At 43.8% G+C, this 14,763-nt stretch overlaps 1 protein-coding gene across 2 annotated transcripts in view; it reads left to right on the forward strand.

Annotated features, from left to right (window-relative positions):
* Positions 1 to 14,523, forward strand: part of APBB1IP (amyloid beta precursor protein binding family B member 1 interacting protein) — a 59,433-nt gene extending 44,910 nt beyond the window's left edge. Inside the window, exons 11-14 of one of the 2 annotated variants that reach the window (XM_072327493.1) lie at positions 6,657 to 6,755; positions 7,699 to 7,816; positions 10,702 to 10,799; positions 13,421 to 14,523. In XM_072327493.1, coding sequence (XP_072183594.1) covers positions 6,657 to 6,755; positions 7,699 to 7,816; positions 10,702 to 10,799; positions 13,421 to 13,948 — 843 coding nt within the window. In that variant the 3' untranslated portion in view covers positions 13,949 to 14,523. The remainder of the gene's footprint in view (positions 1 to 6,656; positions 6,756 to 7,698; positions 7,817 to 10,701; positions 10,800 to 13,420) is intronic. The other variant, XM_072327494.1, reaches the window with a different exon arrangement.
* The last annotated feature ends 240 nt before the right edge of the window (positions 14,524 to 14,763 follow it).

Here is a 14,763-nt window from a genome sequence, read left to right on the forward strand (position 1 = left end):
GTTTTCCTGGTGTCATTTGGAAGCCACCACACTTTTAGAAAGTGAATATTTTACAGGATTTGGGAAGTTAATTTTCAAGAGGAATAGCTTCTGTTTGCAGCAGTGGTGCCACTCCAGCAGGTAATTTGGACTTTAGTCACTCTGCTGCTGATTCCCTCCTCCATCACACCCCATAAGCTGCAGAGCAGACTGAGTCACATGTGAAATGCATTCAGCACAATGACAGTTAAGAAGGTAGAAGGTGAGCATTCGCAGTGTTTGAGACAGAAGTGTAGAAAGAATGGCTAGCATGGAAAACAAGGGTACACAACAGAAATTTTTCTTTATGTGGAAGATTACAAAGCACTCACACGGGAGCGTGAACCTTTCAGATATTTCAGAGTAAAATTAATTGTTAGATAAACTAACAATAAAATAATAATAATAATAATAAAATAAATAAATAAACAGAAATATTTATTACAGAACACTTTCAAATATATGGATTTCCAGTCCTAGTATATGTGAATAGTTCAGTAGGATAAATGTAAAAAATAACAGCAAGAATGAGATCAGTGGGAGGACATGAAGAAAGGTTTATAATATATTTTGAAAATGTGATTTGCTGTACAGAACAATACTTTGGTTATGGGGCTGTTAGACCTATTTTTAATAAACTAAAAATATTGCCTCGGTCATTAGTGAACCTGTTCATCTTAATGTAAGCATCAGAATTAGACCACATTTAGCAGCAGACAGCAAATCTGAAGCACTCTGGAGTGGATTTTGGAAGGTGCTGAGTATTAATTCTGCTCGCAGTCATTTGAGTTAGAAACGACTCAGCTTTTCTAGTTAAGGTAGAACAAGTTCATTGTCAGAAAAAAAGATACTAAAAAACACGGAGTGTTTGGAGAAAATCTGGCCTAACACTTAGGCTTCTGATCCAAAACCTAGTCACTGTTTTTATGGTTCTGGCTGCTGTTTCTGCCTCAAAGACTATGCAATGATCCATATATTTTGGGTCAAAAAATCCAGTGAGATGCCTGAGTCACTTCAGTTTACTTTTTGTCTACAGTGTTGGAAGGTGAAACAAAAAAGAGTATTTTACTGGGAGAATCTCTGATTTCATTCACATGTGACCTGACCTTTTAGTCATCTGCTTCAGGATAGAACCAACCATAGAAACCACATCTTTCTGTTCCCTTTCTTCAGGTTTTCAATATTTTTTTTATTTTATTTTATTTTATTTTTTTTCTAAAGCAGAGAATTTATATCTGAAAATGCAATCTGTGCACAAATATTTTTTTAAACATCTCCAGGAAATAAGCTTTCTATATTCAAGTGCTTCTGCTTTCTCTGTCTCTGGGCAGCAGATACTTGGAGACAGTGGGTGAGGGGAGAGCCCTGGATTCTGTTCCAGTCCTGTTCAATTGCTTTCCAGTGAAGAACCTGACACATCTGTTTGCAGCCTGACATTTGAGGTGTTCAGTCCTTAATAAGTGTCTGGACAAGCATTCAACACTTCTGAAAACCAGAGCAGAGCTCCACCTGGAGCTCCACACCTCCAGCTATGGTGTGCTGATGACGCTGTTCATTCATCATTATTAAGAGCTCTGACATCAACAGAGAAGAAAGTACTGTAGTCACGCTGTATTTCTGTGCACCACATTATTTGTTAGACATTGTACAATGGATTTTTTTTTCCTGTAGGGAAATTTTGGAGTCTTTTTCTATTTGCATATTTCATTCATACTGTGACTTCTGGGGTGATTACTTTTAAACATTTGTCTTTTCTAATTTCCTGTAGTGCTGCATGTCTCATAGACAAAGGTGATAAACCTTTCCAGAGATGTTTTCACTTTGCTGTCAAATGATTTTAGTGACCTTTTCAGGACACTGTATGCACCATGTAACAAGATAATTGATCTTTCTCTACGTGTGAAATATGTAAGCTGTGGTGTACTGAGGTGAGCATTACTTTGTCTGAAAATACAGTATTTCTCACATGGCTCAGCCATGATTGATAGTGCTGTGGCCTCTGCTAGGCTCACGTGGAGGTTATTACAGGATCTGTGAAACTAATTTTGCAACAATAGGCACACGTAGTGACCAGAGCTCCTTACTTCTGTGTGCTGTACTAAACAATTGTCCAGAAACACAGGAGCTGTGAAAGGAAGAGGAAACTGGTTTATTTGGATCTTCACACCAAATTTTCATTTAGTGGTGTTCTTTTTCTTTGAGTTGATTGCCACAAGTCAGCATTTCTATGTACTATCTGGTAGATACTGTGGTGACCTGCTGTAAGGTGGAATAATACAAAAGATGGTAATAGATATTCAAAAAGTTATCTATAGGAAAAACTCACTGATATGGGTGCCTTCAGTCCAGCTGGAAAATGCGGAGGCTGGCTATCCAGCTGCCACAAAGGAGCAATCTCAAAAAGAGATGCTGCCTTTGTGGTGGTCAGCCCTTAAATAAAGTCTAGGGGAGGTGGAGTCAAGCTCCACCCCTTCCGGGAGCACAGCTGAGTTACCCTCACTTGTGCTCCCACAGCTGACCCAACACTTGTCTCAGCTGATTAATCAGAGTTTCAGGCTGTGATTACCAGTTTCCCATACATCTGCAGATCCTGTAGTTCAGATTCGAGCTTGTAGAGGTCAGTGTCAGCAGCAGAGGCAACTGCCATTTTGTGCAGCCAGAGGAATTTCACTACCTAATTCGGCCCAAGCTAACAGGGTACTGTAGTGGTTGTGGTTGGCTGAAACATTGTACTTTCCAGTCCAAAGTTGCCTGCAATCTGTGGCTAAAAAATGGAGAAAGACAAATGCCTCCAGATGGGCCACTTTCTAAACAGCTCTTACAGGTGGCACCCTTCAGTATGAAGCTTGGCGCTGCTGCATAGGATCCCCTGGTCAGGTCTTGCACACAGCAGCCTCAGCACTGAAGCATGCAACAGTTCTCTTTAGACCTGATCCAAAGATCAGGAAAAGGAATGGGGATATTTCCCATCAGCTTCAGCAGCCTGTGAGACACTACAAAGTTACATTTCATATGTTGCTGAAAAAGTTACATGTGAAAAGGGAGCTGGTGTTAATGTACCAGTTCTTCTGAGAAAGTGAGAGCCCTTACAGCCCTTAGCTAATGTTACAAAGCTAAGATACAGACTGCCCACAAGTCTTCGAAGTGTTTATCCTTCCTCGTGAGAGCTGGATGTGAAACAGCTTGCTAGTTTGGACCCTGAATACCAGCGTATTCTTGAGACTGCATTTAATTACGGTTGCTGATTGGAGTAATTTATTCAAGGAGCCGATTGGGGTAATTTGGAATAGGCCCCACAAGTAGATGTCAGTAGTTAAGATGTATTGTACAGTGGAGGTGGTAGCTAGTAAAGGGATAGGGTAGGAAGTAAATAGCTCTCGTATTGTCTAGTGCCAGGCTTCTTAGCTTTGTCCACTGATAGTTCCTTCTCAGCTTCTCAAGGCAGCAATAATCTCACAGTCACAAAGTGTTCATAGATTGGGGAAGAAGCGAGGTGAGGAAGTTTGCTGATGACATTACTCTGAGCATCAAGGAAAGGGCAGACCAAAGAATTCTGGAAGGACCTTGTGGGACTGAGGTTAAATAATGCAGCTTAAATAAAGTAGTCTAAATAATATAGGCTAGGTATGCACAGTGATGTGTATAGAGACAAAGACCAAAGCATCAGAACTTCACTTATGAAATTACTGGCTTTGCACTGACCTGTGCCATTCAAAAGCATCATTTCAGTGCTCAGTGCAGTAAGCTATGTAAAACAAATGTTAGGGATAGTTAGGAGAGGCATAGGTGCTAAACAGAGTGTGCTGCCATCCCCTCACCTGGTGAGAGAAAACAGGTGAGTTTTCCCTCACCTGTGCAGTTCTGGGCCTCTAAATTCAGAAAAGGATGCAGTATACATGGAGAAGGGTCAGGAAGGAGCAGCAGGGGTGAGCAAAGGTAGGGAATGCCCGACCTGAAGCACCACATAGGTTAGCAGGCTGCAGGCTGGAAAAGAGATGACTTGCCAGGAGTATGGTGTACATGTCTCTGTAATCAAGTAGTGGCACAGAGAAGTGTCTCTTCCAAAACATGAAAAACAAATGAAGCTAGTTGCATTGAGATTCAAAGCAAAAGGAGAAGGTTCTTCATCAAATGTGCAGCAGATCTGGGAGAATTGTTGCTGAAAGGTGCGGATGCCAGAATTCACCTGAGCTTGAGAAGAAGCTGAAGAAGCACCTGGAAGGGAAATCCCTTGAATAATCCAAATAAGGGAAGTCACATTCTGCTCAGAAAACCCCGTTGTGAAAATACTTGCAGCTAAGGATAGTCTGAGGAGGGATTATGGATTTGCGCTTGTCTTGCTCTTCCTCCTCCCTCAGCATCCATTTGTGGCTGCCATCAAAGCCAGGATACTGGGCTTGCAGACTTTTAATCTAACACTGTGGGTGTTGTGAGTGGTGTTTAGGCAGGGTGCCCAGAGGAGAGGATTACTGCAGCCCTTCTGAGCTCCCCACCTACAGATCTTTTGGCAGGGCTGTGCAGCACCTCGACCTGGCTTGTCCCATGCAATATCCTTCTCTGCTATGTTTATATAATGTGCACTTTCTTCCAAATGTTTTTGCATATTGAAGTGTAGGTGTTTTTTTTTTAGTATAAACCTTTTGGTGATACGCATGGTGTTTGAAAATGTCGGGAGTCACATAGATACATTGTGCTTAGCTGTCAGGAAAAGGGAAAAGAAATCCTTGCCTTCTCAAATTTGAAAGCTTTGGTTGCCATCTACTGGACTCAGTAGGACTTTGCACACTGGAGCAAAATGGCTAAGCACTGCTTAAAAGGTGCTGGAGGAGTTGAACTTGCCCAGGGTTGCCGTGTCTTGTTGGAATCCCCTGTTTCTTTGTTGGTGGTAATGTAACCTGGCTCCATGGGATGACCAGTGCCTGCATACAGTTACCTTTTTGTGACTGTTCCTTGAGACACGTGCGTTACTGCCAGTCCCCTTGAGAGGAATATCTCTTTGTTTTGCCTTCTTCACTTACCTCCCTGATATATTCACTCTTGCTCCATGGAGTGATGATGCAGGGCTCTGGCAACAATGCTGTCCTGCACGGTCTCATCCACTTTTCCATTCCTTGCTGCTCTGTGGGCATGTACCACAGCCTGCCATGTCCTCACACTGCATGTGAGGCCATACTGCATGCTGCTGGGTTGTATGATAGAATGACTTATAATTAACTCAGTTCAGTTAATTTTTTAAGTCATGTCAGAGTTGGGTCAGCACAAGGAAGGGAAGCCAGGTGTCTGCAGTGCTGAGGCAGGAGCAGGGCCGTGTGGCTGAGGAGCAAGACCTCTGTGTTCAGCTCTGCTTTTGAACCCTGGTACCACCCAGCCGTGGACAGGGTTTGGCATCAGACCCGGAGCCACCCAAACATCTGCAAGTGGACATGTGTCTGCTCCCTCTGCTCCATCCCAGCACCTTGCCAATCTGGGCTGGTAGCTGCTTGCTGTCTCTGCTGTGCCAGTCCCACCAAGCTAGAAGCTCTGCTCCCATCTGGGGTTTAATGGCACGTGTGTGACAAGTCCTGGCCACTGGTTGGAAGGGACGTACTGAGTGTTTTGAGTGATTTGACTACAGTGAATCCTCAGAACATACTTTGCTGCATCACACTTAGCAAGATTTCACTAACTGCACTTACAATTTATGGCAATAGGAACAGAAAAGAACACGCAAGTGAGGGATAAGGAAGCCTCTTATTTCTTTATTTTCCTTATGCATCAAGAGATGGCAGTATGACACCCCATCCATGCTGTTGAAGACCTGCAGCCGTCCCTGCTATAGTAGATGAAAATGGCTTCTGAGTCCTAGAGAAAATGTTCGTCCTCAGACAGGAATTTTGGGGGTCTTTGAGTTGCAGCAGTTCATCACAACATATCACTGCCACATCGAGCAGTAAGGGGAAGAGAACCTATGGTTGTTTTAATAAGAACAAAAAGTTTAAAAACTGTCAAGTTTTCTGACCCAAGCGAATAGAAAAGATTACTACTGATAGTGCTGCTTTTCGAATTATCTTCTGCCTAGAGCATGTGGCACTTTGACAAAACTATCAGCAAACAGAGAGTAAAGCAGAATAAAAATGTGTAGGAAGCTCTGCCTTGGCCCAAAGAAGGGCAGTGAATTAGAAGGAAAGATCTGTTTCCGCTGAGAGGTTATGCTTATCCAAATTTAACATACCCATTGAAAACTAATCATGTTCAGCTTTCTGTCTGGATGCTTTACATATGACAAACTGCACTGGAAAACATACTTTGTTCTGGTGTTTATACATTAAGCACTAGACCTTGAACCACGACACTTCTTAACTACATAGAACTCAACTTTGCTATTAGCTTTCTGTAGCCCTTATATTGTATTACAGTGCATTAAAGTTCTTACAGTCAAATGCTGCCAGCGGTCATTCATGTATAGTTGCTGATCACCACCTTTTTCATATTTTCTTATTTTCTCTTTTTGCTGCTTCTTTTTTTTTTTTTTTTTTTTCTCAAGTAACCTTCATGTTAACAGGATGCCTATAGGCAGCATTCCCGATGGGGTCACTGTGTGGTTTGCATTGTGACTCGATGTTTGTATTTGTCTCATTTTGTGAACTGATATCTTACAGCATCCCCAGATTCAAAAGGAGTCACAATATATCAAATACTTGTGCTGTGACGATCGAACCACCTTGCATCAGTGGGTAACGGGAATAAGAATTGCCAAGGTGAGATTAAAAGTATATTTACTTATATCTGTTTTCTGTAAAATCCTGTGTCCCTCAGGTTACTGACTGTTATCATCTCAACTGGAGATGCTGTGACAAGAGTGGATGTGTATGTTCATGCTGATCATACCACAGGAAGAAAGAGCAGAAGGGCATTACCAGCATGGCTTTGCTGAACGTTCCTGTACGCCAGTTATCAGTGTGTAAATTCTGCAGCTGTAAAACTCCTACTGATAAAACTCACTCCAGTTATCTGGTACAATATGCCATGGATCAAACTGTGCAAGTTCTGTTCAGTCCAGCTGTGGCTTCTTTCAGGCGCTTCTACCCAAACTGCTGGCCCTGCTCTCTTCTTAAAGATCCTAATTCACAGCCAGATTTGTTTTGCACAAAACATGAGGGAAGATGGATTTATACACAGCCCAGTGTAATGGCCATGTCTGAACACACAGACCTGCCGTTTTGGGTTGTGTGTTATTTTCTGCCTGTTCTGCTGCTGGGTGACATTTAACAATGTGGGATGGATGTAAAATTATTTTGCGTTACACAGCACAGACTTTGATCCACAATTCAGCACTCCGAGTCTCCAGCCTGAAAATGTAATACTTGAAAAACACTGGAAAGAGAGAATCTATTGAGCGTGGTTGGATTTAAAGCCAAATTTCAAGACGTTTACAGACAGCGAAACGCAAAAAAAAATGTGAGAATGAGATCAGTATGACTGCATTTGATCACGGTGATGGGGAGTCCTGTTTTATTGTGATGTTAGGGAGATGCTTTCCACATGGTCCTGTACAGAAATAGGAGCACCACTTGCTGAAAGCTTCTTTTTAGCAAAACTGGACAAGGAGGTAGTGGATTTAGAAATACCGTCAAAAAGCAGAATGAATGGTTATTTCAAGTCTAATGCCTTGCTTTTTGTATTGTTTTGATTGTTTTGCAGTATGGCAAGACATTATATGATAATTACAAGTGTGCAGTAAAGAAAGCTGGCTTGTCTTCTCGGAGGACAAATCAAGGGACGGTAGAAGCAGCTGCCCCCACGGGATCCTTATCAGCAGGTACCAGTGCTTTCTGAGCAATGGAAATTACAATTACCTCTCTCTTACTCATCAGCGTTGCACATAATCTTTGTTCAGAAAATTATCCATGGATTCAGCAAGATAATGTCTAGTTCTAGACAGCCCAGCGTAGCTCTGACCTGCAGCCAGCTAACTGCGCAGCACTCGTTTTAAAATTACAATTTGAAGAATAAAGGCAGCCCAGTAAAGGTCAACTTTACTCTGTACAATTTAATAAGGTATTTTTCTTTTTGCAGCTTTTCTTCCCGTGAGTAAAAGGTGTGAGAGGGCCGTTCTGTGAACTGTCCTTTCAGAAAGGGACTGTTGGGGTGGGCCACACTTTTTCTCAGCCTTTGGCTCATTTGCCTGATAACAGGGTGGGTGTCAGGAAGAGGAGACAAAGGAGGAAAGCACTGTGTTATTCTCTGCCTTTACTTTTCTAGTACTTTCATCAGTTTACTGTTACCCATTGTATTATTGTATAGATATAACAGAGCATGATACTAGCTGTAACTTGCATTAATGTTTTTAGTTCTCATGCTTAAGATCTGCTTTTTCGGAAGGACATGCTGGTGGAGTACATGCATCCATAAAGGCATTCGAAGTCAAAATCACTGTTGGCCGCTACCTGTACCACTAGTTTTCTGACTTCTAATGTGTACTACAGCTCTGAATCCTGTGAACATCTCTCTAAGGCCTTAGTTTGTCTTTTTGCAGTACGTGGCAGAAGTACATGTTTGCTTTGGAGTCAAATCATGGTAATAAATGCCCATTTGAGGTAGGGAGAGTTAGTAACAGACTGATAATGTTCATGTATATATGTATAAATTGGAATCTTGACTAGAATCCAGGAAAATGGCATGTGATCCTAAAATATCCTGTAATCCTAACTAATGGATCCCATTAAGTAGTTAAGTAGCCTGGAAAGATTTTAGCCATCTATATTGTCTCTATGGAAATGTCTCTGAAGGATCATTAACATTCTAATGGAGGCAAGTAAGTGTGGTTCTTACTGTCTTAAAGTTGTCATTACTGCTTTTCATGAAACCTGATGCCCAACTATCATGTCATAACCTTAACTGTCTGACTGAGCAGTTCTTGGCTCATGTTTAAGAAATGGAGTTTTCTAGTCTACTGTACTTGCCAGGTAAGGTTCTATACCTGGCAGTATCTAGAGTGGAGCTCTATTTGCCTCATTTCTCTGAGTTAAATTTCAGTTTCACTGAAGGCAGCAGTATCTTTGAGAGGTGTGGAGCCCAACCTCCTGCTCTGCTATGGGCAGCAGAAGAATTGCAGAGCAGTGATAGCTCGCTCTGCTTGAGAGCCTGACCACAGAACCCAGGGATGAACATCACCTCTGCTGAGCACTTACAGCCACAAGATTGATTTCACCTCATTATTAAACTTCCCTGCCAGTCCTTCAGCAAACAGAGACTGTAGCTGGAATGATCTAAGTGGTACTTAGGATTAAATATGCTGGATGGCATTTAGGCACAGGTATGAAACACAAGGACTTCAGCCCTGTTATCCCCTGAAGCTGATATAACTCAAGTAAATTGAATACAACACAGTTTGTCTTACTTCCTTGTCAGCTGTGTGGTTTGCATGCATGGCAAAAAAAGCAATTTATTCTGTTTCCTATCAAAATCATGGAACCTCTTTGCTAATCAGAAAATAACTTGTTAAGATTAAAGCCATGTTTGTACTCACACTGCAGTTAAGGGTTCGTTTATATCCAGAAACCACAGCAGCAAAACTTTACTGGACCTCAAAACAGTGAATTTTAATGGAGTTAAAGCAGTCATTAAGATTTACAGATGTGCATATATAGGCACCAGACACTATCTACTGCCTTACTACACTGATAGCTGTACTATCTACAGCTTCCATAAAGCCCAGACTAAACTGGAGGGTTTATTTAGTCCTCCTCGGGCTATACAGAGGCTGGGGAATTTCTTCCTTTAATTAAAACCACGGTTTTTGTATAGTTTCACATTCACTTACACCATTGGACAGTAGTGGGCCATTTGTGTGCATCCTTTACGAACGCACTGATGGTGCGCAAAAGTTTGGTAGAACTTTAGCTTAGCAAGCTTGCAGAATTTGGCTAAGCTGAGAATTCAGTCAGGTTCACAAATCTCCCATGATTCCAGATGGGACAAAAGGTTCAGAGCTGTTCGCTCATTTAGGAAAGAAAATGGATCAGCCCATCTGTAGCCCTTCAAATCTTCAGCAATCGTGACTCTTACTGATAGGAAACTACGGCACTTTTAGACTCTAACCTAAAGGGCAAAACATGATAAAAACCAAAATGTAGTGACTAGTACAGCACACACCACAGATTCCAAAACGCTGTTCTGAAATACAGCTATTTAAGCAGCAAAAAGCTGGAGTGGCTTTGGCTATACCTGTTTGATTTCTGTGTAGCTTCTCTTCCAAAGCCAGCTCCCCTGCTCTACTCCCGTGTCAGCCCTGGCTGTCCCCAGCTGAAGTCACTATTCACAGTAGTCAGAAGGAAAGGATCTCCATTTGTCACCATATTTATGCACACTAATAATTTCTGCCATGTCTCCATAGTTCCTCCACTTGCTTTTCCTGTAGGTTTATCAGCTACAATCATGGAGACATGTGGGCAGGTAAATCTAGTCTTTATCTTGCTTGTTTTCCTAAGGAAATGAATTGAATATGAGAAGTTGTAAAGCAAGCCTGAAGTAGAAAAGACATCCTCATGGATTTTACTGACTTTACTTAAAACCTGTAATGAGTGGTTCCTTTGTGGAAGTTGTAATGGCTTTTCAATAACCTTTTTCTTAGTTTATTACCCACTGATGTGGGCAATACCAAAACCACGTAACCTTTCCCCTCTCTCCTCCATTTTGTCCCAGGAGCTGTTCAGGCGAATGGACAGATTCCTCAGGTCATTCTCCCCTCCAGTGCAGAAGTTGCAGAGACTCAGAGGAAAGTGGACCCACCAGAGGCTCAGGTGAGCAGTTACAAGCAGTGCACAACTTGCATATCACCTATGAACTAGTTCTCCAAGTCTGGTTTTCTCTACTCACTGTCTTCCCTTCTCAAAGTGCCTATTATGCTGTTGTATAAGGACTTGGTTCTGAGCAGAGCAGCTGGCTCCGTGCTGCTTCTCCTTGCGTTTTACACCCTGCAAACAGTGCCTGGCACACAAAAGCCAAGGAGCCAGCAGCTGGAAGTGAAGGGACAGCCATCTGCCACCTTCATTCTGCAGAACAAAGAGCTGCGAGTTCATACAGCAGGAATAGGAATGTGCCTACTAGGATGGCCTGGATGAGCCTGCGCACAGCTGAGGGTGTGCATGTTAAAAATAATCAACAACTACAACAAAAAAGCTGCAATGTAAAGACGTAAGGGAAATCATGTCTTCAGTAAACCCTAAACGCATCCCTGTGTTAAGCTCCAGATTTTGCATGCTTGCTCCATTTCTGCCTGTAAAAAACATCAGCAGGACAGAGTACGAGGATTTTAAAAGCAGGGATGTGTCCTACAGAAAAATGCTGTTTGTTTGATGGAAGGTCATCAGTCATATCCTTACATCTTGCATTAAGTGCACACAACATGTAGAACTCAGTTCCTAGGACTTGTGTCTCCTCCACTGTGTGTCAAACACTTCTTGTTTCTGTCTGACTTCCTCCTTTCAAAAGATCTGTTTCTCTGCCCTGAACTTCCTCTGGAACAGGTTGTGTTCTCAGAAATCAAACGGTGTCTTCTTTGCTTCCTTCTTTTTAAGGAAGGAGTGAGAGCAAGAGAAGACAAGCATGTGGTTAATGCCAAAATTAGGGCTGCTGACTGCTGAGTGCTTTTCTCTAGCAAACGCTCATAGCTTCTACAAGCCTGGGATCAGAGTGTTCATTTGAAGTCTTTAAGGGTAGACTGAGCTGCAGCTGGATCTCTAAGCTTGCTGGATTTAAAGTAATAAATCAGCATAACTAGAAGTGAATGGTTTGAGCAGTTCACCCCGAAGAACCTCATGAGGTTCAGCACATCCAACTGCAAGGTGTTGCACTTGGGTTGTGGCAACCTCCACTATAAGTACAAGCAGGGGGAGGTAAAGATGGAGCACAGCTCTGCTGAAAAGGACCTGGGGTTACTGGTGGATGGCAAACTGGATGTGAGCCAGCAATGTGCCCTCGCAGCCCAGAAAGCCAACCATAGCCTGGGTTGCATCAAAAGCAACGTGGCCAGCAGGGTGAGGGAGGTGATCCTGCCCATCTACTCTGTGCTGGTGAGGCCTCACCTGAAGTACTACATCCAGATATGCAGTCCTCACTACAGGAGAGACAAGGAGCTGTCGGAGCGCATCCAGAGTGATGGAACAACTCTCCTATGAGGACAGGCTGAGAGAGCTGGGGCTGTGCAGCCTGGAGAAGGCTCCAGGGAGAGCTGATAGCGGCCTTCCAGTATCTGCAGGGGGACTGTAAGAAAGAAAGGGACAGACTCTTTAGCAGGGTCTGCTGTGATAGGACAGAGGGAAACGGTTTCAGACCAAGAGTATATAAGTAAGCTTTTTACAGTAAGGGTGAGAAAGCACAGGTTGCCCAGAGAGGTGGCGGATGTCCCATCTCTGGAGACACTCATGTTCAGGCTGGACATCAGAGCACTCGATCCAGTGTGGGTGTCCCTGTTCATGCAGGGCAGCAGGGCTCGATGACCTTTAGGGCTCCCTTCCAACTCAAACAATTCTGTGATTCTATGAGTGTTTCCAGGGAAGCACACTCCTCCCCAGGCTTACAATAGACAGCATGTTTGTATAGTAACTGTCAACAGCTACTGGCTGCCAGCTAAACATATCAGAGAGAAAGCTTTGTTCAGACATTGCCAAATAGGCTTTATTTACCTTCAGTGAGAACTAGTAAACACATCTTAAAAGACAATCTATGACTATCTATGTTTGCCAGAATAAACATAACCATAACAAACTGCTATCCCACACTTTTTCCTAACTTGTGTGGTGGATGCTTTGATTCATTTTTTACTTTAAAAAGTTATTGGGGTGCTTGAGCGTCTCCTGACCTTGTGAACATGGCTGGAACCCAGTGGCCTCAGGGTCCATTTGGCTGCTGCTTTTGGAAGGAGTCTGCGTGTTTTGCCCAGCAGGCAGAGGCCTCCCTTCCCTGGCCCCTCACCTGCTCCCCAATGGAGTCTTCCACCCAAGCAGCACACAGAGCTGATACAGCTTTTGAAGCAGCTTTCCCATGCACCCTGCAGCACTCTCACTCTTGCACAGAGGGTCTCGGTGCAGCGCTCTGGAGGTGGGTGAGTGTCACACCGTGCTCAGATTGATGGGTGCCATGAATCTGGGCACAGGAGCCTCGAAATCCCAGATGTGATAATACAGAGGTGACAAGAAATAAAGCTGTATCTGCTTTTTACGTCCTCAGATCTCGTTCGGTATTCCCCCAGATGTAAAAGAAAAACAGCACAGAATTTTCTTTAAGGTTTTTTATGCTCTGCCTCCTTTCACACTGTCTGTGCAGCTGTGCACACTGCACTCTTCCATCTTTTCACCACTCTTGGGCAGTGCCATTAGTTTACACTCACACTGGCTTTGTTCTTTTATTCTTTCTTCTTCAGGCAAATGATATCAGCGCAGCCGGCCTGGCACCACCAGTGCTGAGACAGAAACAGCTGAATAAGAGGAACTCGCTGCAGCCTCCTCCTCCACCTGAACGGCGGTCGTCTGCTCTTAGTGCTTCACCAGTCCTACCCACCAAAGTGAAACGAGACAGCGGGATTTTCCTAACAGATCCAGAAAGCTTTCCTGCTCCACCGCCTTCCCTGATGCTTGATCTGCCACCACCACCACTACCGGCTGACCTCTGTGAGCCTCCTCCTGATTTTGTGCCTCCGCCGCCACCCCCATCCATCAGCAGCAGCAATGAAGACCTGCCGCTGCCCCCTCCGCCTCCGCCAGCCTCCAATAAGCCACCACCTCTGGCAAAGAAACCTGTGCCGCTTCCTCCAAAAAGGCAAGGGAACGCGGTACAGGACGGGGAGCTGAGAGCAGCTGGGCCGTCTCCAACTGGGGGTGGAGGCAGGCAAGCAGATTTCATGTCTGACCTAATGAAAGCTCTTGAGAAGAAGAGGGGCAGCAGCTCCTGAACTGTGAGGATGGGTGGACTTTAAGCCAGAGCCGCTGTTGTGTCACCAAAGGTCGTGCTGGATTGGGCCCCACTACATGGAATTCTCTGAAGAGTTCCCCCTGGGGGCTCCAAGAAGTGAGGGGGGTACCCCATGTCCCCCACTTTGCCTCCTCAACCTGCTTCCTCCTCACCCCACATCTCCTAATGACCCTCCAGCAGCAGAACGAGGTCAGAAATTGGCTGCAGCCTCTTTCTGTACTCTGTCGAGTGGTGGAGCAGCGCTCAGTGCTGGCCAGCAAGTCATGTACTTCTGTGGCTGCCTCTTCTGTAGAATTAGAGCCAAAGAAAACCACACAACAGCAGCCTTGTGTCTGAGAAGTCTGAGGAGCGGGATAATCCCTTTTAACAGATTTCCCCTCAAGGGTTTTCTTTCAGAACCCCCCCCACTCTTTTATTTTTTCAATCAGGAGACACCCCTTCTTTTTCCCCCCCACAAAGCAGCCTGTCTTTAAGAAAAAATGATTCCCCCCCCACTGTTGCTGTCTTTAAATCTCATTTATTTGGTTAATTTTCAACAAAGAAAAATTCTTACCTCAAAATGTTGCATCCCCTCATTGCAAGGTTGTCATCTCTTGGTTAATACTTCAAAGTGTACCTAGGAGTAGCCCATCTTCACAAAGCCTTTATCTCACACCAGATGTGAATACGTTTCTTCCTACTTTTTTACCCCCTTTGTTCTCCTGTTTAACTCTCTGTTGTTCAATCAGACAGCAGTCACTCTTAGTGCTTAAATAAAAATAGCTTCTATTTTGTAACCACGGTGTCACAGTTAAT

This window comes from Excalfactoria chinensis, chromosome 2 (genome assembly GCF_039878825.1).
Source record: "Excalfactoria chinensis isolate bCotChi1 chromosome 2, bCotChi1.hap2, whole genome shotgun sequence".
Classification (NCBI taxonomy): Eukaryota; Metazoa; Chordata; class Aves; order Galliformes; family Phasianidae; genus Excalfactoria; species Excalfactoria chinensis.